The sequence below is a fragment of the Centroberyx affinis genome, unplaced genomic scaffold, assembly GCF_046629955.1.
Source record: "Centroberyx affinis isolate AG114_WGS23_722 - 3 ecotype Tasmania unplaced genomic scaffold, CSIRO-AGI_Caff_v1 ptg000677l_1, whole genome shotgun sequence".
NCBI classification, from domain to species: domain Eukaryota; kingdom Metazoa; phylum Chordata; class Actinopteri; order Beryciformes; family Berycidae; genus Centroberyx; species Centroberyx affinis.
Genome location: NW_027279298.1, coordinates 90001 through 115642, shown reverse-complemented (window position 1 = coordinate 115642; position 25642 = coordinate 90001). Strand labels below are relative to the sequence as shown.

The window sequence follows — 25642 nt, the reverse complement described above, 5'->3', positions numbered from 1 at the left end:
TTTGCCATTGTGAGAAAGCTTTAGCTGGAAGAACTGCAGCCCTATTCTTGTTTTGTGCCACAAAGCAATTTTCCCTTGCGACATAAAGCAATCAACAATATTTGCAAAATCTGACCCATTGGCACACAATGTTAATGCAGTATAGAGGCATGTAGAGGCTACCAGTCTTCTTGGCAATGGTAATTATACTACTGTCTCAAAATTAATCTGGTAATTTATTTGGTGATGTTAAAATGCTACACATAGCACCTTTAAAGTTATTTCGCTCAATGTGTGTATGCGTGTGGATGTGTAAGTGATTGTGAGTTTCAGTGTGTGTGTGTAGCGTACTTGTTCCTCAGTAGGTGAGTGCAGGCCTTGGGAAGAAAGGGCAGAAGAAAAAAACCAACCCTGGCTTGTGAATGGGCCTTTAACATCGCAGCACAGAGGACTGGGGGTATTTATAGAATAGATTTCACTAAGGTCTCTCCTTCTCTTGCTCTCTCTCTCAGCACAGTGTTGCTTATGTGGTCTATTATGAAAGTGCTTGAGCTTAATAACAACAAGGGGGTTGGGAAATGGAGGAAGAGGTTTCACTTGCATCACCACAACTATGATGGATCTTTCCGTAGTCAAATTACAGTTTCTGTGCGTAATACATATTGAAATAGCATATGCAGTGCAATCAGGCACATCATTATACATTCCCTCATTCACCATTTCTCTCCTTCTATTCCTTTCTGACACACATACAAACATGCTCAAACACACACACACACACACACACACACACACATGAATACCTCACACATACTCACATGGGCCCACACCTTTCATTGCCATTGCAGAATGTGGGACAACTTATACTGGATGACTAGATCAAGAGACATGGAGAGAAAGAGAGACAGAGAGAGAGTTGGAGAGAGAGAGAGACAGATACACAGAGAGAGAGAGAGAGAGAGAGAGAGGGAGAGGGAGAGAGGGAGAGAGAGGAGCAGAATGCTAATCAGTAGAATTAGACTTTAATAAGAGCATTGTGATGATGGGGAGACAGAGACAAGGAGAGGAAAGAGGATAGAAGAATAGACAAGATGGGGAAAAAAGAGAAAGTGCAGAAGAGAAGAAAGGTGAATGAGATGAATAAGGAGGAGGAGAATGCAAAGGGAATGTGTAGGATGTAGTCCACTCTACTCATCTTTATACCATCCTTTTGTGAGGATGTTTTACACACACATACACACAGACACACACACACACACACACACAATTTGTTGAGTGAACTCTGCAAACGTGGTTTGTGAGACAGTGGGAGGAAGAATTTGTAGATTGTGAGACAAATAGTGAGACAGTGCGTGTGTGTGTGTGTGTGTGTGTGTGTGTGTGTGTGTGTGTGTGTGTACAGACATGTGTCCAAGCACACACTCATAGGTACATCCATTGGCCTATACTGTCCTAACCCATCACAATAAGTGCTGATATAGTCATGGATCTCTAACCTGATCCATTTGGCCATATAATATGTGCGGCCTTGGCAATAACAGTCACTATGGAGAGTCTTCTGCATCTGGTTTGGTTTAAAAAGCACATAGTGGCAAAGTAAAGTGATGTGATGCACTGGGAGATGTGATGAGCTTGTCTCTGGCCTAGCCCAGGCCTCTGAATCAACCACAGAGCCATTCAACTGTTTCTGTCCTTTCCTCTAATCTGCATCACCATCATTTAGAAGGCTGATTCTGTTTTTTTTTTTCCCCTAACGAAGGGGCCCTTGACACACTGTCGCACATACACACACACACACACACACACACACACACACACAAGCACATGCAAAACACACACGAAACACACACTCGCACATGTCGCCGTGTGCCACCGCAGCGCCCCCTACCCAGCTGTTGTCACGTGAGCGCACGGGCCCTAGCAACAGCGAGCGAGAGAGCGAACGAAAAAGAGAGAGTCTGGTGAGAGCAGGGGAGAGGGGAACGGAGAGAGAAAGAGTGAGAGAGAGAGAGAGAGAGAGAGGGAGAGAGAGAGAGGGAGAGAGGGAGGGAGGGAGGGGGAGCCGTAGAGCATTAATAAGTGATGAGTCCAACAGTGTGAATTGCTGTTAGTTAGCATCGCTGCGGCGCCGCCTTCATTTGCATGGCAGCACCAAGAACAAACCCCTTACTTACGCCATTTCCTCTCTCGCTCTGTTTCTCTCCAAATCCCTCTCTCTCTCTCTCTCTCTCTCTCTCTCTCTCTCTCTCTCTCTCTCTCTCTCTCTCTCTCTCTCTCTCCCTCTCTCTCCTCTTCTTTTTATCTATTTATGTCTGTCTTTTCTCCATGGTCTAGCCAGCATCTCAAAATATATATATCTTTTCTTGGCTACGTCTTTCTTTATCTTTCCTTCCTGTCTGATCTGCTCCTCCCCTTCTCCTCCCAACCCCCCTGGTGGCTACAGCATTCCTACATTAACATGGCTTTTTTGTTGTTTTCCTCTTTATGTTCTCTCATGTTGTTATTCCTCCCCCTCTCCAAGTTGACGATGATTTGTTGAAAATGGCATCCATATATATTGGGATATATTTAGCTGCGCCTTCCCTGCTCCATTCCTTCATCTTCTGCCTCCATCTCTACCTCCTCCTCCTCCATCTCTCCTCACCCTCCCTCTCTCCCTCCCTCCCCTCCCCTCTATCTCAAAGAAAAGGGGTCTCCTCTCTCTGGGGGAACTTTGGGGAAGACAAGCAATGCTCCAGGGCTCCCTCATCCTTCTTTCGTGGTGTCTTTCTCTTCGCTCTTTCTCTTTTTCTGTGTCTGTCTGTCTGTCTGTCTGTCTCTCTCTCTCACTCTCTCTCTCTCTCTCTCTCTCTCTCTCTTTCTCTCTCTCCATTTGCATGTATGTGTCTGTCTGTGTGATTTCTGGCACACACACACACACACACGCAGAGAGAGATCCAGCAGCAGCTTCACTCTGCACTTGGCTTGACTCCCTGCCTCAGGCTGATCAGCTGAACCGACTCCATTACTTACAGACCCTCCTGAAAGAGAGGGGAGAGGAGGAGAGACTGGAAGAAAAGAGACAGAGAAAGAGAGAGGTAGAGGGCAGAGGGGAGACAGGGAAAAGAGAGATTGAGAATGCAGAGAAGATGTCATCCAGATAGAAAGAAAAGGAGGAAATAAAAGAGGGGAGGAGTGGGCCAGGAGATAGGGAGGAAGTGTGGGGGTTTTGAGTCTCCCTTGGGTGTGGGATAGACCTCAAAAACCTCATCCTGCCTCCCACAGCAAAAAAAAACAAACATATACACACACGCACAGACACGCATGCACACACACACTCAACAACAACAACAAACTCCTGGAGGCGTAGGCAGACTAGACGAGAATTGATCTGCTCTCCCAAAAGGAGAGGCTTGCACGGGGAGAAAGAGAGAGAGAAAGAGAGAGAGAGAGAGAGAGAGAATTGTTTGTACCCATGTGTGATTCTTAGGCCTCTAGGCCTCTCATCCCTCTCACTCTTACTCCCTCCTCTGTCACTCCCAACGGCATGTTTCTCTTTATCTCCCTATCTCTCCCACCATCAATCTCCATCTGCCCTCCTCCTCCCTGTAGGGTCAGCCCTTCCTCTCCTCTGCTGCTTCCCTCCATCCCTGCCTGCCACCTCTCCGCTGCTAGGTGTGTCACATCTCCACAGAAAGGAGGACAGGCATCGACTGGAAATTAAATATCAAGTAGAAAGAGAGACAGAGAAAGAGAGTGGGGAGAGTGAAGACTACAGAAGGCTGAAGTGAGAGCAGTCAAGGGAAGAGAGAGAAGAGTGATTTTACTAATGAATATTTCACTTCATCTGCCACTCCGGTTAACCACTCTGAACAAGAGGGAGAAAAAGAAAGAGCGAATGAAAGTGAGAGAAGGGGAGGAAGAGTGATAGGGAGGAATGGTAGAATTGAGTAAGTTGCCTTTACACCCGGGGTTGACAGAAGCTCCCTTTCATTAATGCCCTCTGCACCACTCTCTCTCTCTCCGTTCTTTAACCTTCTCTCAATTTCTTACTCCATTTTTTTCCTCCACCCCTCCTTCCGCTCCGTCTTTCTCTCTCCAGGCATGTTGTGACAGGGTGTAGCAGTGTGTTGTAGGGGGTTCTACTCGCCAAGTGCATATTATCCTGTAAGGCTTAATACCCAGGTTGGAACAAAAGGGCAGGCTTGAAAATTACAGCCTACGTCGCTTAGCGCTCAGCACTACAACAGTCAGCCACGCAGGGAAAAAACGTGCACGTGAACTTTCACATGTGCACACAGATGTAGGCACAGACTGACACAAGTGCATAGATATCAGAGACAATATCAGAGACACACACACACAAACATTCCAACATGATCCCTCACACATACAATAACATGCAATCTACATTCTTACTCCCACTTTCCCACAATACAGTGTAGAGATCCGTAAAATATTAGTTGGACACAGACCAGACAGAAAGTTTTCTGGTACATGATGATTCTTTTGGCTGGAGCTCCAACAACTGATCAGCATGTGGTGTAATGCACATTTTGTGTAGTGAGTGAAAACTTGTCAGCTTTGAGGCAAGAAGTCCATGCTTCAGTCTCCTTCACAGCTCAGTCTTGTTAGAGTGATAGAGTGTGTGTGTAAGTGTGTGTGTGTGTGTGTGTGTGTGTGTGTGTGTGTGTGTGTGTGTGTGTGTGTGTGTGTGTGTGTGTGTGTGTGTGTGTGTGTGTGTGTGGCAGGGAGCCAAGCCTGTCCTCTCTGTTTTAATAAATCTCCTTTGGATGGAGCTGTGCAGCCATAAAGTGCATCGATTGTCGTCGCTCACATTGTGGCAGCAGACACACACACACACACACACACACACACACACACATACATACACTAGCTTGGTCATTGATACTTACCTACACAGTCTATGTTCATTGATGCTCAAACACATAGAAAATCATTTATTGACATTTTTACACACACACACAATGGTGAACACACCTTTTATCAATGAAAAACATATCCCTACATGGCGTTTGATGAACTCTGCTATCTCCAAAAAGTAAACTTTTAAGGAACTGAGAAAAACTAATTGATGACCATATATTTTTTTAAATAATATAATTCAAGAACAAAAAAGTGACAAACATTGAAGCTCTGAGTTTTCACGCTGCAACAGCCAGACAGAAACATGCGCCTGTTTTCATGAACAATCAAACACATAAAATAGCCAACACCAGCCCTAAGTGTCTCGGCATACATTTGTGTCTGTCTGCCATGAACAGATGCTGACCTACTCCTTGGAGCTTTGTGTGTGTGTGTGTGTGTGTGTGTGTGTGTGTCTGTGTGTGTGCGTGTGTGTGTGCGTGTAGGTGCGTGTTTGTGTGTGCATGTATTTGTGTGTATGACATATATAAAACGTATTCAACTATTCAATGTACCTGCATTTTACCCAAGCTCTCTCTTGTCAACACTGCAAAGAAACATTGCAACATCATGTACTGCAAACAGCAACCTGGCATGTTCACTTACCCACGTGCGCGCACGCACACACACACACGCACACACACACACACACACACACACACACACACTGAATAGCATTCACATAACCAAACAATCTACAACAAACTACAATCTACTACAAACTCTGAAGTGCACACGGTCTAAAATAACCCTTTGGGAGAACAGAATACAAAAAGATTCAGAGGAGCGTAAAGAACCAAACACTGAAATACACTCTCCTCATTTCTCTCTCTTTCTTTCTCTCTCTCTCTCTCGCTGTCTCTCTCTCTCTCTCTCTCGCTCGCTCTCTCTTTTGCTCTCTCTCCCTCTCTCTCTCTATCGACATGTAGATAAATCAGAGGCAGACCAAGCAGTCACTGATGTGAAATGAAAATGACACTAATCTACTGTTACCATAACACACACACACACAGAGAGACATCAATTATTAACACCTACAGTAACTCCCCTCTCTCTTTTCTTTCTTTTTCTTTCTCTTCCCCTCTCCTCCTCTATTCTACATATCTCACTAGATGGACAGGACACGATAGCTGGTTTCTTAAAAGCTCCCATGTGTTCCCTTAAGTGCTGTAGTTAGGCCTTGCGGGGGCATATACAGTACATTCTAGTCTACATTTATTTCTTCTGAATCCACTGGTTTATCTGGAAAATATGTTCTCAGGTTTTGTCACAAGGGTCTTATTTTGGGAATGCTACACAATGAATACAGGAGAAGATCCCATGGAAAAAAGGTTACAGTTACTGTAAGGTTACAGTAAAAATGACAGAACCTCACATTTAGAAATGATTTAAAAAATGTCTTCATTTCATCATTCCACTACACCCCCGAGACTCACGACCTTCCAGATTTGATCAGTGGCCATAAAATGTGCTCAGATTGTCTTTAGTAGCATAACTGTATTGTGTTACACCATATTACTATATCTATATTATGTAATGCCAACAATGCCACTGTAAGCAAATGACAGTGTGGAGTGATTTTTGAGATTTTGTATGTCATATCGTTGATCAATATCTTGAAAAATGTCATGCTAAAATAGGTGAGAACCCTGCATCTGCATATGTCTCTCTTGGTTAAATGGGAGTGAAAATATATCTGTCAAAGCACAATACACTAGACACAATTGATATGTCACTAATATAATGGCATACACAGACATATTGACTAACATATCCTTCCCTCCTCCTTCACCTGCTCCCTCTCTCCTGACCTCCACAGGTAACCGTTTCTTCCTGACCTCATTCGGAGCTCTGTACATCTCAGAAGTGCAGAAGGAGGATGCTCTGTCCACCTACCGCTGCATCACCAAGCACAAGTACAGTGGAGAGACCCGCCAGAGCAATGGAGCCAGGCTCTCTGTTATGGGTACGCAATACGTTGCCAGTTCTTAGTTGCACACAGTATAGAATGTATCTAAATGTCTATCATAATATGAGTAGTGGCTCTTCTTGAACCATTATAATCTCTAACAGCCTTTTGAACCATTATATTCTCAAACAGTTTTAGGGCTCAATTCCGAGGAGCTCCTACAATGAAAATGTCTTTAATGAAAATCAGCTAAACCATTGAAGATTCCAAATCAATGTATAATATCTATGACCTCCTCCACCTCCAGACCCTACGGAGTCCACCCCGTCAGTGCTGGACAGTTTCCAGTCCGGTGAGGTGCAGGTGGGGCGCAGTGTGGAGCTGCCCTGCATCGCCTCCGGATACCCCAACCCCACCATCCGCTGGCTAAAGGATGGACGCCCATTACCGGCAGACTCCCGCTGGACACGGCGCCTCACTGGTCTCACCATTTCCGACTTGAGGCTCGAGGACAGCGGCAACTACATCTGCGAGGTCACCAACAGCTTCGGCTCCAAGGAGGTGACGGGACACCTCAACGTCATAGGTAAGAGGAGGAGAGGAGAGGGAGAGGGAGAGGGAGAGGAAAAGGAAAGGAAAGGAAAGGAAAGGAAAGGAAAGGGACGGGAAGGGAAGGGAAGGGAAGGGAAGGGAAGGGAAGGGAAGGGAAGGGAAGGGAAGGGAAGGGAAGGGAAGGAATTTCCAAGAGGATGACAAGCCATCTTAAAATCTCTGCAAGGTAAAAAAAAAAATACCAAAGCTGAAGCTACCTGGGAACATAGACAGCCCCTCCTCACACACACAAAAGCGTCACACACCAGCGTCCAACTTTATCTACTTCTGTCGACCCCCACTGCTCCACACTGACAGCTATAGATGGAGCGAAAGAGTGAGATGGACAGAGATAGAGGTGAAGTACTGGATGTCACCTCAGGTCATGGGAGAGGAAGGGAGGACATCGTTTAAGCTCCGTTAGCTGTGTCCTGTCCCCCATTTCACCTCCACGTCCTCCCCCGCCCCCCCTCTCTGGACCGAGTGTGAGCCTGATCTCCAAGGACGGCTCGCTCCCCCGCCATGCTCCGAAACCCCACTGAGGCGTCGCTACGGTGACAGAGCAGAGCGGTGGTCGAGCGGGCCTGTCGCTCTGCTTACCGAGCATGTGAGACAGGGAGAGAGAGAGAGAGAGAGAGAGAGAGAGAGACTTCACAAGGTTGTGTGTATGAATGAGAGAGATGTGTGGAGATGAGGAGGTGACGCAGACGGAGGGGATGGCACACTTCTGCTGTGGAGGGGGTGAGGGGGCAGCGGAGGACGGGGTGGGGGGTGGGGTGAAGATCGAGGACGGTGGGGATAAGGGTAAAGTTAGTGGACACTGGGCCGACTGGCCACGGGGCACATCACTGCACAGCCCACAAACCCTCTCTGACGGGGCATGGAAGGTGGGACACGCGCGCGCACACACACACACACACACACACAAACAGAGACACACACACATTTGGAGATACATTTACACACACACTCACACACACATTATTGCATTTGTAAAAACAGACGCGCACACTCACATGCATTTTAACTTGCACACACACGCACACGCGCGCGCACACACACACACACACACACACACACACACATTCAGCAGCCTCCAGCACTTAACACCAGCTGCCTTATTGCTCGCTGACATTTTCTCCCCCTTTCTGTCTCTGTGTCTCCGTTTCCCTCTGTGTCTAATACACACACAGACAGGCAATGACAGAAACCTTGACACACAAACTACAAATACACAATCTATCTATCCCCCACAAAAACATGATTTGTATTGCCTGGCCAGTGCAGCATAGCTCAGTTGAAATTGCTCTGGTTCAGCAATGCAAATAATACCTGCTACCTGAGATGGGCTGACGTACAATAGGCTACACAATATGTAGATGGTAAGTTTTGAATCTGAAGGGAAGAATGGCATTTCATAAAACATTTGCTTCTGTCTACCATCTTGTATTATTTATCCTAGAAAACCTTGTTTACACAATTTTTTTCTCCTTCCCTTTCTTCTCCTCCTACCTTTTCTCCTTCTTTTTCTGTACTCTTCTATTCCTTCCCTGTCTCCACCACCATCTCTCTGTCCACATTACTTTCACTCATCTGACCACTTTTTCCTCTCTCTCTCTCTCTCTCTCTCTCTCTCTCTCTCTCTCTCTCTCTCTCTCTCCCTCTCTCTCTCTCCAGAGCCATTGCGGGTCACCTTGTCTCCTAAGAACCTGAAGACGGGGATCAGCAGTACAGTCATCCTGTCCTGTGCCGTCCAGGGTTCCCCCCACTTCACTGTGTCCTGGTACCGAAACACAGAACCTGTCCTGCCCGACCAGCACTTCTCCATCCAGGGGGCTCACAATGAGACTCTGTTTATTTCCGCCGCCCAAAAGAGACACTCCGGGGCTTACCAGTGCTTTGCCACGCGCAAGGGCCAGACCGCCCAGGACTTCTCCATCATACTGCTGGAAGGTGAGGAAGGAAGTGATGATGTATGTGCCATGGCACCACTGTGGGACAGTTTGTGTATTGTCATGGATGTGTGTAAAAAGAATCGTCCAGGGTTATACTGCTGGCAAGGCAAGAATGATCGGGTATCATAGGTGTTTCTTTTTATGCTTAACCTAACCACAGTCACACATGGTTTGTATTTGCATCACATATTTCAATATTCATCTCTTTGTGTTAAGTGTTACAGTTTATTGAAGCTTTAATATGCACATACATGCACTAATGAACATGTCTACACCTGTGAAGAAACGAGAAGAAACAAAAACAAATCAATTAAAATTTGCAAAAAAAAAAAGGAAAAAAAGACACCAAATGGATCTTCTTTTCAACATTCATACCTTATAGTTCAATGCAATATGGAGTATAACCCTGCATGCAATGAAATTGGCTATCTTGTGCTACTCTTAATGCACCATAGTTCTTGTTACAGATATACATTAAGTATTTTGATGTGTATTTTTCCATCCTGCCCCTCACACTAAAATAAATTTGTCCATATGCTGCTACTTTGTCAAGTTCTGTGATCCAGTCCTGATCCAGTCTTCCCATCAAAATACCGGTCTGAATCCATGAGGCATCACAGTGGGTCACTACTCTTTATCTGTAAACTCACACCTCTCTTCTCTCTCTCTCTCTCCCCAGATGGGACGCCCCGTATCGTTGCCTCCTTCAGCGAGCGGGTGGTGGTCCCGGGCGAACCCTTCTCCCTCATGTGCGCCGCCAAAGGAGCGCCCCCTCCCACCATCACCTGGACCCTGGACGACGAGCCCGTGGCCCGGGACCTGTCGCGCGTCCGAGCCAGCCAGTACACGCTGTCCGACGGCAGCACCGTGAGCCACGTCAACGTCAGCAGCCCGCAGATCCGCGACGGAGGAGTGTATCGCTGCGCCGCACGCAACTCGGCCGGTAGTGCCGAGTACCAAGCGCGCATAAACGTAAGAGGTGCCTGTCTACTTTTCAATATCAGTCATACAGAGGCTTCTCACAGCCTGACCCCTACCCTTACCCCCACCCCGACCCGTATCCTATCCTGTACCCCTCTATATCTCTACCTCTATCTCTGTATGTGTGTTTTGTTTTCTCATGTGTACGTCTTCAGTGTCTCTCTCTCTTCCTTTGGTCATCTCTTCTTTTTGTTCCACTTGTTTGTCTCGACCCCTCATTCTTTTTCACCTATCTGTTATTTGTCTGCTCTGCTCCAGCAGTCGGTTTTGTTCTTCCAGCCCATGTATGTTGTTTGTCACCGTCTTGTTCTGTCTCTCTTTCTCTCACTCTCTGTCTCCACCCTCTTATTTACTGTCTCACTTAGCTCTACACACATGCACGCACACACACATACACACACATATACAAACTTGCACATAAAAAGCATGCACACACATACAACATCTCAATTTTTCAACGCAGACAACAGGGCTCTGCGCCACTGACTAAGAGAACTAATGGATATTCACTTTTTCAGCTGTTTTTCATCAGTAAACATACAAATACACCTACCCATGCACCTACCTGCCTGTGTGCACATGCACATGCATACACACACAGACGGACATCCATGCAGTCACACAGATAAAATATAAGATAGATGGATAGCAGCTGAACACATGGAGAGAAAGATTGGCTGGAGGAGAGCAATGGCGATTAGGGGAACGTGAGACAAAGGGATGAAGAAACTCTAGAAGAGGAAGAAACAGATGGCCAGGGACAGAGGGAAGAGAGAGAAAGGGATGGAATGAGAGGAGAGGAATGAGGGAGCGAGGGGAAGGAGAGGAGCAGAGGAGTGCCAGTGTGTGTTGAGGGAGTGATGGTGAACCCTGGTGACAGGACTGGTGATGTCACTGTCGTAGAGGACGACAAGGATGAGGAGTGACACCGATGGACAGGGCTGTATTACTCTCTCCACCTCTCTCTCTCTCTCTCCTCTCTCTCTCTCTCTTTTCTCTCCCTCCGTTGGTGAGATGTGTAGTTGTGACATGTGAGTCTGCTCTAAGGAGACATGCCAGAACGATCATTGGAGTGAGAATGAGCCCCATTGCCAAAGAGCCTCATCCCCTCAAGTAACACAAGCTGACACAAATACAGACAAACACACACACACAGACACACACACACATACACACACACACACATAAAAGCAGAAACACACTATTATGCTTATCCACTTACTGAAATGTGATACACTCAACTCGTCCCATTCAGTGATGGGGCCAACAGCAAACATACGCAGCCGCACACAGACATAGTTGAACACACTTGCACGTGTGTGTGTGTGTGCATGTGTAGCTGTGCGACGGTGCTGCTGAATAATACATCTTTGACTCGTCAGAGCTGTGACTTCAAAGCTCAACACACGCTGAGCGAGGGAGGAGAGAAAGAGAGACACAGAGGGAGAGGTGGGGGGGAGGGAGGTTGGAAGGAGAGACAAAAACAAAGATACAAGACAAACAATGGTGAGAAGGTCAGAGAAGGAGTGATGGATATGATTGAGTGATAGCTGCCAGTGTCTTCCAATAATGCAAAACACATTCTCTATCTGTCTGTCTGTCTGTCTGTCTGTCTGTCTGTCTGTCTGCCCACAGCCCCCGGTCTCCTTCCCTAGTCATTTGGCAATGATACATGGGCAACATGTTGAGGCAGTGGAGCTGGAACAGTATTTTTTCATTGTATTTTTGTTATTTGTAGGCCATTACGTTATTCACATTAATTTTGTCCCAGTTTGTCTACCAATTACCTGCTGTGGGCGCTATTGCCCATTTCCACTGCCTCAAAATGTTGCCCATGTAGCATGACCTTTAGAGTTCTCAGCACAAATGTTAATAGAGAACATGCTCATTAGCTATAGCACAAAGGGAACAATACATGAGCTACAATGTGCAGCCCTGGACACAGCGCTCTAGACTGGTGCAAACTTACATGCCATACCCTATAATAAATTAGAAGTGCAGTGCTTACACATGGAGACAATTAATTATTAAGTTGTTTAGGCTCAACAGTTCCGCACAACAGTGAAACCACACCAAGCACCAAAAACGCAGATACTTATTAACATCGGGGCAGGACATTCTAACTTCTCTCTCTCCCTACACCTCTACATGCTTTTCTCTTCCTCTATTCCTTCCCTTCTCCCCAATTCCCCTCCCTATCACCCTTTCCCTTTATTCCTAAATTTCCACGCCCCGCTTCTGACACCATCAACTAATAATCTTCCTCTTTTCCTCCTCCTTTCCTTCTCTTCACTTCCCACTGGTCAACCTGTTTCTCTCTCTCTCTCTCTCTCTCTCTCTCTCTCTCTTTCTCTCTCTCTCTCTGTCTCTCTCTCTCACTCTCTCTATCTCCCCCCTTTCTGTCATTCTCTGTCTCTCTCTCTCTCTCTCTCGCTCCCTCAGGTCCACCAAGGATTCGGCCCATGAGGAACATCACTGCAGTGGCAGGAAGGAACACTTTCATAAACTGCCGTGTGATTGGCTACCCATACTACTCAATCAACTGGTACAAGGAGGGGCTTCTGCTGCCTGACAACCATCGCCAGGTGGAGTTGGCTTAAAGATTTCTGCTGAAAGACAATTCAAATATATTGGAAAGCACTTATATACAATAATAGGCGCTAATGTCTTAATGTGTAATCGTGCAATGCTAATACATACAATAATATATCATTTCCATCTTATACATACTGTACATACATAGTATTGATTGACTGTAGTACTGATTAAAGTGATATAATATTCACTATATAAAGGTAAATAATGCAAGCATTTCATTGAAGATACAGTGTGATTGTCAAATGAATGGTGCTGATGCTATGCTCTGCAGCCCCTGTGATCCGCTTTCTATTGGCTTATTTCATTTCCCCTCCCTGTTTCTTTTGATGTGTAACTTATCAGTTTAGCAGAATGGATTTCTAAGATCTTTTGGCAAACTGAACCCGCAAACTCCCAAACTGAAACAAATGAAGGCCCAAAGCAAATCAATGGGATTACTGTTTGCATCAGCGTCAGTCATGTTTTTTGTGTTAGTATCATCCCAGCTAAATTCACAGCACTAGATAGAATAAGAAAACCCAACATGTAGCATCTTTCGAGGTAACGCTGCTGATGCCCGCTGCGCATCTCTCTGTCCAGGTGGTGTATGAGAATGGGACTCTGAAGCTAAGCGATGTTCAGAAGGGGATGGACGAGGGGGCCTATGTCTGCAGCGTTCTCATCCAACCACAGCTCTTCATCACGCAGACCGTCTACGTCACTGTCAAAGGTCAGCGTCGGCGGGGGCGGTCTCAGGGTCAAAACGTGTGAATGTGATATCTTCACCTGCAGAGTTTCACAGGACACAAGACTTCACCCAAAGTACAGCACTGGAACACACTCATCATACTTACTGGATGTGGTGTAAATAGTATCTTTATTCATTTGCTTGTGCTTGGGGTGTGGCCAAGGCCGCTGAACTGTTTAATGAGGTGAATATATGTTGAATAATCTGTCATTGCAATATGCATCAGTTGGGCAGTGTTTTGCTGTGTCAAAAGTTTGAAAAAGGAAGTGGCAAAATTTATGAATGTGAAAGTGAATGATTGTAAGAGGGAGGGAGAGTGAGTAAGACTGGTTGAGAGCGGGAGGGTGTGAGTGAAAGAGAGGGAAAGGAGAAAGCTGTATGCATTGCCTCTAATAACCCCTGATTAAGGGGCGGAGTGGCCTAGTGCACCCTCTCAACCACTCAGCAATTACATAGAGCAGGAGTGCTATTGTATAAGGTTGTGCGTGAGTGCGTGCGCATGCACATGTGTGTGTGAGTGTGTGAGAGTGACAGAGTGTGAGTGTGTGTGTGTGTGTGTGTGTGTGTGTGCGTGTGCTCTATATGTTCTGTGTGCCAGCTCGTATGTTATTTCACTCTGCTCTGCGTGGCTATGGCATGACATGTTTGTTTTAGGAAGTTGTCATGTGTGTGTGGGTTGTGTGTTTCAGTTTGACATTAGCGGATATGTGAACCTTGTGGTGCTCAGTGGTCTTGGTGGTGTTTCTCTGTGTGCTTACGTGCGTGTGCATGTGCGCACCGGCATGTGTATACACGAGGGCGCGTGTGTGTATATGCATGTGTGTATGTACATTTGCTGTGTGCGGGTGTGGGTGTGTGCTTGTATGCATGCGTGCTCGTCATGTCTCTGATTTAATTAGATGAATTTTAACGAGGCCCAGATTAAATCCCCCAGATGTCTCAGCTGTAACCCCCACCCTCCCTCCTCCCTCACTCCAAACCACCGCCATCACCTCCGCCGGTCTCCATGGCAACACCGTTCTTCCCCCTGCGGATGGGGCTCTAATTAGAGCAGCTATTATGGGCTGGCTTTAGCAGGGCAGGGCGGGGTGGAGTGGAGGGGTTGGTAGGGGGGCAGAGCGGCTGCAGGGTGGGTAGTGGGCTACTAGGCCAGGCTGCGGTGGTTTGGAAGCTCTGGGGGTCCAGGCTTAGATGACAGACTGAAAGATTCAAGTTTTTGATCACCCACACTCAGATAGACAGACAGACAGATGGGCCACTAGTTTACCAACTATTCTGTCAGGTGAAAATGACAGGTTCTGAATCACTGCATCTCAAAATTCAAACACTGTCTTTTTCCTCTCCCTCCCTCTTTCTCGCTCCACCTATTCTCCCTTTTACATCACCCCCTCTCCCACCCCATGTCCTTTCTATGCCCCCGAATCTTCAAATCTATGTGTCTACCCATATTCTCCCTGTGTCTTCTCATCTGATTTTCTCTCTTTTCTCTATCCTTCACTTATTCATATCTGCCTCAAATCTCCGTCTTCACCTCTTTCTCACCCGGCTCATTTAAACAACCCTCTAACTGTTTTCATTCATCTTTTTTCTTTATTTCCATTCCCTTTATGCCTCATTCTGTCTTCTCTCAATCTACCCTTTATTTCACCCTGTTGCCTCTCTTCTTCTCTCCCCCGCTCTCCTTCTCATCATATATTTTCTGAACTTGATCTCTCTTATATCTCTTTTACTTATCTTTTCACTTTTTACTATTTTCCCTTCCATTACTTTTTTCCTACTATATTTCTGTTTAACCTTCCTTCCTTTCTACCCACCTCGCCCTCTGTTTCTGGTCTTTTTCTCCTATCTCACATACTCTTTTGTCTGCCTTTCTCCCTCCGTCAGTTCCCCCACTGATCCAGCCGTTTGACTTTCCACCAACCTCCATTGGAAAGTTGATGTACATCGCCTGTGTGGTGTCATCCGGAGACATGCCCATACGCATCACTTGGCGCAAGGATGGCCAGGAGATCGTGCCCTCCTCGGGCATCACCATCGACACCAAGGAGTTCATGAGCTCCCTGCAGATTTCCAAGGTGTCGCTCAAACACAACGGCAACTACACCTGCATTGCCAGCAACGATGCTGCCACCGTCAGCTCAGAGAGGCAGCTCACGGTCACAGGTAGGGAGGGAAGGAAGGAAGGGAGGGGCGAGAGAAGATGGAGAATATAACAAATGGATTGAAAAGGGGTAGGGAGGAAGGGTTGAAGGAGAAAGGGAGGGATTGCTGTTGCTGGAAGCTACGCTTACTGCATGGCATCATCAGTTGAAGTTTTAGTGGTGGTTTTAGAGCAATTTAGCGGTAGAACAAAGCCATTGAGGAGGTGTTGACTGAAATAGATTGACCAAGGGTTGAAAATTAATGTCTACTTTGTTGAAACTGTGTGTTCAACCCCTTCACTTCTCCACTCCTCCTCACTTAGTGCCTCCTCGGTTCGTGGTGCAGCCCAACAACCAGGATGGGATCTATGGGAAGGCGGGGGTCCTAAACTGCTCCGTGGATGGATACCCCCCTCCCAAGGTCATGTGGAAACATGCCAAAGGTACACTAGGTACATGACCCATCTTTCATTCTTATCTATGTACTGTATCTACCTGTATCTGTGTTTATCTATGTACTCACCTGTCTGTCTGCCCATTGTCATGTTCATAGATCCATAGTATTTATCCATTTAGTGAATCCCATTAGAATGCATGTGTTGACAATTACATTATATCTCTATTTTGTTACTCTCTCTCTCTCTCTCTCTCTCTCTCTCTCTCTCTCTCTCTCTCTCTCTCTCTCTCTCTCTCTCCCTCTCTCTGTATCCAGCGGGTATTGGGAACCCCCAACAGTACCACCCTGTGCCTCTGACGGGCCGTATCCAGATCATGAATAACGGCTCTCTACTGATCAGACATGTTCTAGAGGAAGATCGTGGCTTCTACCTCTGTCAAGCCTCCAACGGAGTGGGCTCAGACATCAGCAAGAGCATGGTCCTCACCGTCAAGAGTGAGTATACACACTGTGAAACGTTCTATACGCACAGAAATTTCAACATATAGTATCATCAGTGTCCAGGTTTCACCTTTTCTACAATAATTGGCAGCTGACATTTCCCCACACATAGAACAGGGTTCACGATACTTGGATGAAGCCAATCTATTGGGAATGTATTGTTACATTTTAAAAGTCCACCGGTTAATCTCCATTTCTGAAAGGACTTTTTGGAAAGTCTTTTTGGAATCACAGGGTTTTTGCACGACACAGACAAAAATGTAAAAATGCACATGGATGTAAAATGTGCTGTTTGAAAGACCTTCCTAGCTTTGTCATAACACTTCCAGTAACAGGCTAATCTAGCAGAGTTTGCCGGCCTTTTGTCAGGGTCCAGATGACTGCAGTGAGGCCATGCAGGATGCTCCGGTAGAGTTGCTTTATCAGTCCTCACGCACACTCTGACTTACTCACTATGTCAAACCAATGAGCCAGCTCGCACAACTCTCCCCATGCTCTGCGTCCTCACACACACACACACACACACACACACACACGCACGCACCACACACTACTGACAAATCGGTGGAGCGAAGGTGGCCATGGACTAGAGAACAAAACAATAAAGAACTGAGAGAGGGGGAAGGGTGTGTGTGTGTGTGTGTGTGTGTGTGTGTGTGTGTGTGTGTGTGATAGGCAGAGAGAAAGCGAGCAACTGAGCGATTGATCTCTTGACTCTCGGGATCTGTCTACAGACTATCAAAAACACTTTGAGCTTAATCATTATCTGCAATCAATCTCTCTGCCCTGCCCTGGCCCTCAGTAACTCCCTCTGTAAATGTGCAAACGTGCACACACACACACACACACACACACACACAGTGATTATAAACTGTCATCATCATGTAGGTCATTGTGTGAGGCCGATATTCTGTATGGCATTAAACAGCACAATGACCTTAGACAGCAGCTGTACACACAAAAGAGATGTTTACTCTTTTGATTTCTGACACCCTCTTACACTCCCTCACTTAACACACATCTATGCAGGCACACACACACACACACACACATACACACAACCGGGTACACACACTGGATCTACTAGTTTCACCATGTTCTGCTACCCCGGTGTTGCTCCTCTCTCTCTCTCTCATTCTCTCTCTCTCCGGTGTTAGTGTTATTGATTGAACCGTTCCTCTCCTCTGCCTCCCACAATTCTGTCTGTTTCGCTCAGCGGAGAGAGGGAGGAAAAGAGGAAAAGAGGGAGGGTGAGATGAATAAGTGATGAAAACAAAACAGCGGAACCCTCCTCAGATCGATACTGTGTGTGCGTGCGTGTGTGTGTCTGTGTATGTGTGTGTGTTGAGCCTGGAGTGTGTGAATGATTTCGAGTATAGAGCGTGCGTGAAAGGTAGAGTGTATCTTTCTTGCCTCCTCATTCACCTAGACCCCACTGTTAACTATTGGAGAATGAGAGAGGTGGTTTATTGACTTTACCTCATTGACCATGGCTCTTCATTACTCTAATGCAATGGAAGTTGGCTTCTCTGAACTACACCTTTTAACTGCCAGCTGTCCTCTCCTTCTTGTCCTCCCTCCCCTCCTGCACTTCTCTCTCTCTCTCTCTCTCTCTCGCATTTCAACCGTTCTGATTCTCCACTTACTCCTTCTTTTTCCCCTCCTGTCCATCCCACCTTTCCCCTCTTTCGTCCACCTCTATCATCCAATTTCTCTCTCATCTCATCACTCTGTTTACTGTCTTCTCTTCTTGTCACCCTTTCTCCCTCCCTCCCTCCCTCCGTTCGTCGTCACCTTCCCTTCATCTCACACTTTGTCTCTCCTCCCTCCAGTCCCAGCTATGATCACCAGTCACCCCAACACCACCATGGCGAAGAAGGGTCATGTGAAGGAGCTGAACTGCACGGCTAGAGGAGAGTGGCCCATCATCATCCGCTGGGAGAGAGGCGACACCGTCATTGACCCTGACCGCAACCCCCGGTACTCCATTACCACCAGTCCCAACGAGAAGACAGACGAGGTGTTGTCTACACTCAGGGTAAGAAATGCTTAGATATGGCAGAGCATCAGTTGATAAAATCAGATAGCAATCTCTTTATCACTCTGAGTCTGACAATTAAATAGATATCAATTGTGAAGGGCCTTATCTTGCTCTGAAACATGTTTTTCTTTTGCTCTGTCTACTCTTGCCTCTTGCTTCTTCTCTTTTATTTCTTTGTCTGCCTCTCACCTCTCTCTCTCTCTTTCTCTCTCTATAGCTGAAGCCAGCAGAGCGTGGAGATTCAGTCTTCTTCTCCTGTCATGCCATCAATTCCTACGGAGAAGGACGAGGCCTTATTCAGCTCACTGTGCAAGGTGACCACTCTTACACAAAGACACTTATTTTACCATGTCTTTATATCAATAAAACCTGCAACCTTCCCTCTCTCTACCCATCATTGACTCTCTCTTGCCTTCCCTTCTCTTCCTCTGTCCTGCCTCTTCTCCCTCCTTCACTCCTTCTGTCTTTTTACCTCCAGAGCCCCCAGACCCTCCAGAGTTGGAGGTGAGAGAAGTGAAAGATCGTAGCATGAACCTGCGGTGGACACAGAGGTTTGATGGCAACAGCATTATCACCTCCTATGATATTGAGTATAAGAACAAGACAGGTAAGTTCAAAGAGTGTATTCTCTGTTTTACAGAAAACAGAGACGTAGCTGAATCTTAAAAAAAAAAACGTAAACTGAACCAAAGGGTATTTGGGCAAATAGTTAAATATTTGATATTTGAATAATTTATATCAAGACATAATTGACAGAAACAAGTTTAAACACTGTTGTAACATTACAATGCAAGAGGAGATATATGAAATGTTTTGTACTTGGTTGAGGTTGACCTCCACAAACACTGCTACACATTTCAAAATTTTTTTAAACTGCCTCATATTTACTTCCAATATGGTGATGTCAGGCCTTTTCTGCAATGTGCAATTGCCTCACCAATGAGGGAAAAAACACATTATATTGACAGATAAGCATGCTGTATGCCTACGATAAGCAAAAGTATATTGATTAAGAAAATAAATCTCTGTTTGAAAGAGTTTTGATTTCATAAATCCAGGAATAAAAAACTAGAAATCTAAAAAACTGAAAAGAAAAAATTGAAGCAATTGCAAATGCAATTTGGAGGGAAAAATAAATTGTATAACTCTAAATTAACAATCAGCCACAAATATAATTTTGGAGTTAGAATATCAATGTACTACTTTATCACTCCACTCGTCTTTCTCTGCTTCTCTCCCTCTTTCATTCAACACACACACACTAACACACACACAGACTCCTGGGAGCTGAAGCACGCCACTCGTAACATTTCCCCCACCAACAACCAGGCCAACATAGTGGACCTGCACCCTGCCTCAGTCTACAGCATCCGCATGTACTCCTACAACGCCATAGGCAAGAGCGAGGCCAGCAAGGAGCTCACCATCAGCACCGAGGAAGCACGTAAGTCACATGACATCACTCTCTCACATGACATTGCTTCTTGCGCTAGAACTTAGCCACTGCATCTGTCATGACACTGGCTTCTGCCCTTGCATTCATATTTCAGATAGATGCCCATGCATTTTTGAAATTTTTACAGAATGATTCAAGGGGCAACAGGGTCATGACACTTATTAGGAACATAAAAGCCACAAATTATTTGTTTGCCAGCCGCGAAACACCTCCTCAACCTCTCTCTCTCTCTCTCCTGCAGAGCCTGACGGTCCTCCCATGGACGTGATCCTGCAGCCAGTGACCTCTCAGAGTATCAGAGTCACCTGGAAGGTAAAGTATTGGAACTGTCTGCTTCCCTCAAAGAGATTTTGTCTGTCGGTTGTCGTCCTTTCCCTCTCTCCCCTCTTTTTCCACTCCCAAACTATCAATTTTTTTTTGTTCTTTTTCCCTGCATGAAGTGAATAATCACACAGTTTATGGATATGGATATATGATTTTGATTTGACACCAGTATTTTCCTCCCTCGTCTCCTCCCCCAGGCTCCCAGGAAGGAGCTGCAGAACGGCGTGATCCGGGGTTACCAGATCGGTTACAGAGAGAACGGCCCAGGCAGTAATGGCCAGTACAGCATTGTGGAGATGAAGGCTACTGGAGACAGTGAGGTGTACACCCTGGACAACCTGAAGAAGTTTGCCCAGTACGGCGTGGTCGTCCAGGCCTTCAACAGAGCCGGCACAGGACCCTCTAGCTCTGAGATCAACGCTACAACACTAGAGGATGGTGAGGATGGCAATTAAAAAATCACACAGAGTAGATATTCCTCAACATGTATGATAAAGGGATTTTTTTGCCTATTTGGTCAGTCTGTATGTGTAAATTAGGGCTGGTTTACACAACAGGTGAGATGGTGTGGTGCATTACATAGAACAGCAAAGTGTCAGTCTTAAAAAAACATATCACCCCCTGTCAGGCCTGGATTTGATTCACAGCCATGGCACATTTTGTGCTGCCATCGTTCTTTCTGCTTTCTCACTGTCTAAATAATGTGTGAAATCATGCCAGACTTCCTACTCTCCTTTAAAAAAGAAACTAGAATTGGAATTGAAAATTACTACCTTGTATGTATTCTCTCTCTCAACAAAAATGAGTATTGCGGCCCTGATTCTGTTGGCTGATGGCATCCGAATGCTTTTGTACAAATAAAAACAGAGTTGATGGCATTTTTTAAAACATACTGTAAGTGGGGATCAAGAGAAATATCCACTGGTTGCTCAAACATTATGAAAAGGCAAAAATTTATGTGAGATTGAAGGAAGTCATGTGCAAGAGAAGGGAGGGGCCTCTGTAAAGCAGTAAGACATAGAACTAGGACAGAAAGACTTCCTTTTGTCTATTGTAGTTATATGGTTTTCTTTCCTGGTTTTCTTTTCCTTCTGCAGGCCATGCTTTGCCAGGCCATGCATCTCGCTTTCCTCGTCATTCATCTCTTGTAAAGCAATATTTTCTAAGCTGGAGATTCTTTAAAAATCTTAATAATTTCTTAAATCAATATCTTTTTTTTTTCAGGATGAACTCTAAATCTTCTTTCTCTCATACTTCCCTTATGTTTGTCTCTATTGTTTACTATTGTGCTATGAAAAATTATAAACTGCATGTGTACACAGGCACAATTTTTCAAATACGTGCCATCTCTCATAATCTCTCACACATCATCCACATGGCCTGTTTTTTTCTCCCCATGCAAACACATACACACACACTTGTGCACGCATGCACACACACAAACACACACACACACACGCACATTCATACACACACACACACACACACACACGTCACATGCATACTCGTCCACCCAGTGAACAGTTGTCTGAACCCCATTGGTCCAGAGCAGACAGAGCCCTCCAGTTCTTCCCAGTGGCTGTCACCGTGGCGACAGTGATATTGATGGCCATTATGATAATAGTGATAACAACAAGCATACTAAAAATAATTATAATTAGCTTGTCTCTCTCTGGCTCTCTCTCTTTCTCTCTCTCTCTCTCTCTCTCTGCTAGCTTCCTGCTGTAATTATCCACAGCTGAGCGCATTGTCTCTCTGCTCCCTCTTTTCATCTTTTTTCTGCCCTTCCCTTGCTCCCCTTGCTTTCAACTCTCTTCCTCCCTTCCTCCCTTCTTCCTCTGCCCCTCTCCCCCTCTCTCCTCCCCCCTCTAGTCCCAGTCCAAAACCGCCTTTCATTATGTTCCTCTATTTTACCATCTTTTTCCTCCAAACTCCTGCACTTACTTATGTATCATTCATTTCTACCTCTACAACCTTTTGCACTGTTTTATTTTACTCTCTGTGTATCTTTCATATTTAGCCCCCTTCCTTCATCTGTTTAGCTCCACAAGCCCATATGCCAACTATTTCAACACATTTGCTCCCGCTCACCTTTCCTCCAGTTTACTCACATATTGTTCCTTATCTCAAACACCCCTTATTCTTCCTGTGGTAAAGGTGTGACTGGGATATGTTCTGTTGCCATCTAATTATTTAGACTTCACTTCACATAGCTGGAGCCCCAAGGTTTATTCACGTAAACCTGTTCAATTTTCCAATCCTCCTTTCTCGCTCCCTCCCTTCCTCCTTCCTCCTCCCCACCTCCTCTCTCCTCACCAGCTGCAGAGAAATGCCCTGGTGGGGTTGGCCAAAACTCTCTCTTTCATTGCCCTCTGTCTTTCAATCAGCTTTCTTCCTCTCTTCCTGTCCCTCCTTCCCTCACAAGTTAACTTCTGTTCATCTTCAACAGTGTGGTTATTCACAGGCTGAAAGCCTATTGGTCAGTGGGCCAGCAGTAGCCAATAGAGGAGGCACCTGGACTAGTGGGGACAGAGGGAGGCTTGTACAGAGAGAGAGAGATGGTGGTTGTAGAGACGGTCCTATACATCAGGCTGGACACACAGCATGAGCTTTTATCTATCGCTAGCCTGTTTTCTCACTTCAGGTTTGACATGGAAATGTGATTTAGGATTTCAGAGACGTTTTCCTTTTTTTTTTTTTTTTTTTTAAATCAACTGGCAAAGGCAGTCATAGGTTTTGGGAGGTGATGACAGCATTTGCATTGATGTGAATAGAATCCAGATCTTTTACAATTATTAAAGAATCTCTTAATATTCTCAGGTATATCTATTCTCGTCATCAGTCAAACAAGTCATGATTATTTTCCACCCCTCTATGAAGAGACCTTTTCTAATGACCAAGAGCATGATAGCTGAACAGAAAGGTTAGATAACTGAAGATACAAGGTTCTGATATCTTATATGACCTTTTCTCTCCTATTTCTCTTTCTCTCTCTCTCTCTCTCTCTCTCTCTCTCTCTCTCTCTCTCTCTCTCTCTCTCTCTCTCCTCCCTCTCCCTCTCCAGTGCCCAGCCAGCCTCCTCAGAACGTGCGGGCCATTTCTGTGACATCTGACGAGGCGGTGATCACATGGGCCGAACCTCCCAGATTGACTCTGCATGGCGTATTGAAGGGATATCGTGTTGTGTTCTGGGCCGTCTTCCCCGATGGAGGTGTGTGTGTGTGTGTGTGTGTGTGTCTCAATTGAACCCTTTCAAATTCTGACTAAAAATTTTACACCAACCCAGACAGAAAAATTCTACCCACACGCTCACATCCTTGTAAAAATTTCCCTCCCAGGTTAGACATTTAGAGAACAAAACCAACTGTCCCAGCTCAGCCCCTGGTCTAAACATTTCTCTGCCCTTTTGTCTCTCAGAGTGGGGTGAGATGCAGAACATCACCACCATCAAGGAGCAAGTGGAGCTCAGAGGCCTGGAGAAGTTCACCAACTACAGCATCCAGGTGCTGGCCTACACCCAGGCTGGGGATGGGGTCCGCAGCAACGTCCTCTATATCCAGACCCGCGAAGACTGTGAGTCCACATCTAGTGCATCCTTCCACACGGACAAGCCGAGTAATGAACTGACCTAATACGGCATTTGACCACATCTTTGGGGCTGGTCTAGGGGTTTTCGCTCTCGGGCTAGGCAGCAGTGTGGGAGGCAGGAGCCAGGGGGGCTAGAGGGGGTCTTTGGAAGGCTGAGGTTGCTGATTAAAGCCTCTTTGTGCTCTGATGTGCCATTACCAGTGCTAATGAGAATTAAGAAGCCAAAGTGTGTGTGTGTGTGTGTGTGTGTGTGTGGTTCAGAAGCCTAAGGGTGTGCGCGTGTTCATGGATAAGTGTGTGTGAGGGTGTGTGGGGTGGAGGTGGGTGAGTGTATGTTTGTGCGCGTATATGCGTGTTTGTGTGTGTGTATGTGTGTGTGTGTGTATATGGGTGCATGTGTGTCTGTGTGTACATGCGCTATTGTTTGTGAGCACGTCTAGCTCAGCACCCAGCACAAGGAGAGGGATTAATTCTTTGTGGCTTAGAGAGAATTAATTTTGTGCTTACACTGGCGGGCTGTGGATTACATCCGTATCCGTCTCTCCTCTCCCCTCCCTGGGGCCAGGCAGGAGAGGACGCAGGCGTCTGGAGATGGAGAGAATGAAGGAAAGACGGAGAGAGACAGAGAGGGGTGGGGGGGGGGGGGGGGGGCAGAGATTCTAAAAGTGTCATCTCAGAAAAGGCCTTTATTCTCTCTTTTGCGCTATATCTCCATTTCTGCGCTGGCCTTGCTGCAATAGCTCTTCAAATATGTATATTGTGTGAGGCTTTGTGTGTGTGTGTGTGTGTGTGTGTGTGTGTGAGAGAGAGAGAGCAAGAGAGTGTGCATGCATGTGTGTGTGTGTGTTTATCAGGGGCAAGCTTAGTGTCTCTCTTTCCCTGATGCGGGGTGACAGTGTGTCCAGGGGCAACCTCTCCACATACGTCCAACGTTCTCTCTGTCTCTCTCTCTCTTTCTCTCTCTCTCTTTCTCTCTCTCTCTCTCTATCTTTCTCTCTCTCTCTCACCCTTCCCTCTTGCCCTCAGTCCTGTCTGTAGCATATGGAAAAGTGATTGCAGTGGAATTGTGCAAACAGCCAATTCTCAGCCTGTGTTTCTCTGCCCCTCTCTCTCTTAGACACACACACACACACAAAGACAGTGAGCAAGGGGAGAGAGAAAGAGAGACCGTTATTCACTTCTTCTTTCATATCCTTCCCAAGCCACCCCCCAATACTCTTGGGGCCAAAGCTTTTGGTCCCGTTGAATATGGGTGTGTGTGTGGGTTTGTGATGTGTTGTGTGTGAGTGTGTTTATGTGTTTATTTGTGGATTTTTGCATGTGTGTGCATTCAGGCGTACCTGTGAGTTCTTGTGTGTGCAGTTTACCCTAGTGTGTTTGTTTTGTGGTTTTTCATTTTCTCAGGCTGCCCTAACCTTCCTCTGCTCTATGTTTATGGCCCATCGTTGTGTTACTACACTGTGTACAGCATAAACACACATATGGCCTGAAGTGTTTGACATATGGCCATTACCACCCCACCCTCTCTCTTGCTCTTTCTCTCGTCGAT

The 25642-nt window shown here is 46.0% G+C and overlaps 1 protein-coding gene across 3 annotated transcripts in view; it reads left to right on the top strand.

The window, feature by feature from the left end:
- Positions 1 to 25642, top strand: part of dscaml1 (Down syndrome cell adhesion molecule like 1) — a 76256-nt gene that overhangs the window by 35780 nt on the left and 14834 nt on the right. For all 3 annotated transcript variants that reach the window (XM_071519227.1, XM_071519226.1, XM_071519225.1), the window contains exons 3-19: positions 6704 to 6850; positions 7101 to 7379; positions 9062 to 9337; positions 10019 to 10318; positions 12763 to 12905; positions 13498 to 13627; positions 15530 to 15808; positions 16110 to 16238; positions 16499 to 16678; positions 18517 to 18722; positions 18943 to 19039; positions 19204 to 19332; positions 20002 to 20169; positions 20423 to 20493; positions 20703 to 20943; positions 23570 to 23716; positions 23923 to 24078. In XM_071519227.1, coding sequence (XP_071375328.1) covers positions 6704 to 6850; positions 7101 to 7379; positions 9062 to 9337; positions 10019 to 10318; positions 12763 to 12905; positions 13498 to 13627; positions 15530 to 15808; positions 16110 to 16238; positions 16499 to 16678; positions 18517 to 18722; positions 18943 to 19039; positions 19204 to 19332; positions 20002 to 20169; positions 20423 to 20493; positions 20703 to 20943; positions 23570 to 23716; positions 23923 to 24078 — 3078 coding nt within the window. The remainder of the gene's footprint in view (positions 1 to 6703; positions 6851 to 7100; positions 7380 to 9061; positions 9338 to 10018; positions 10319 to 12762; positions 12906 to 13497; positions 13628 to 15529; positions 15809 to 16109; positions 16239 to 16498; positions 16679 to 18516; positions 18723 to 18942; positions 19040 to 19203; positions 19333 to 20001; positions 20170 to 20422; positions 20494 to 20702; positions 20944 to 23569; positions 23717 to 23922; positions 24079 to 25642) is intronic.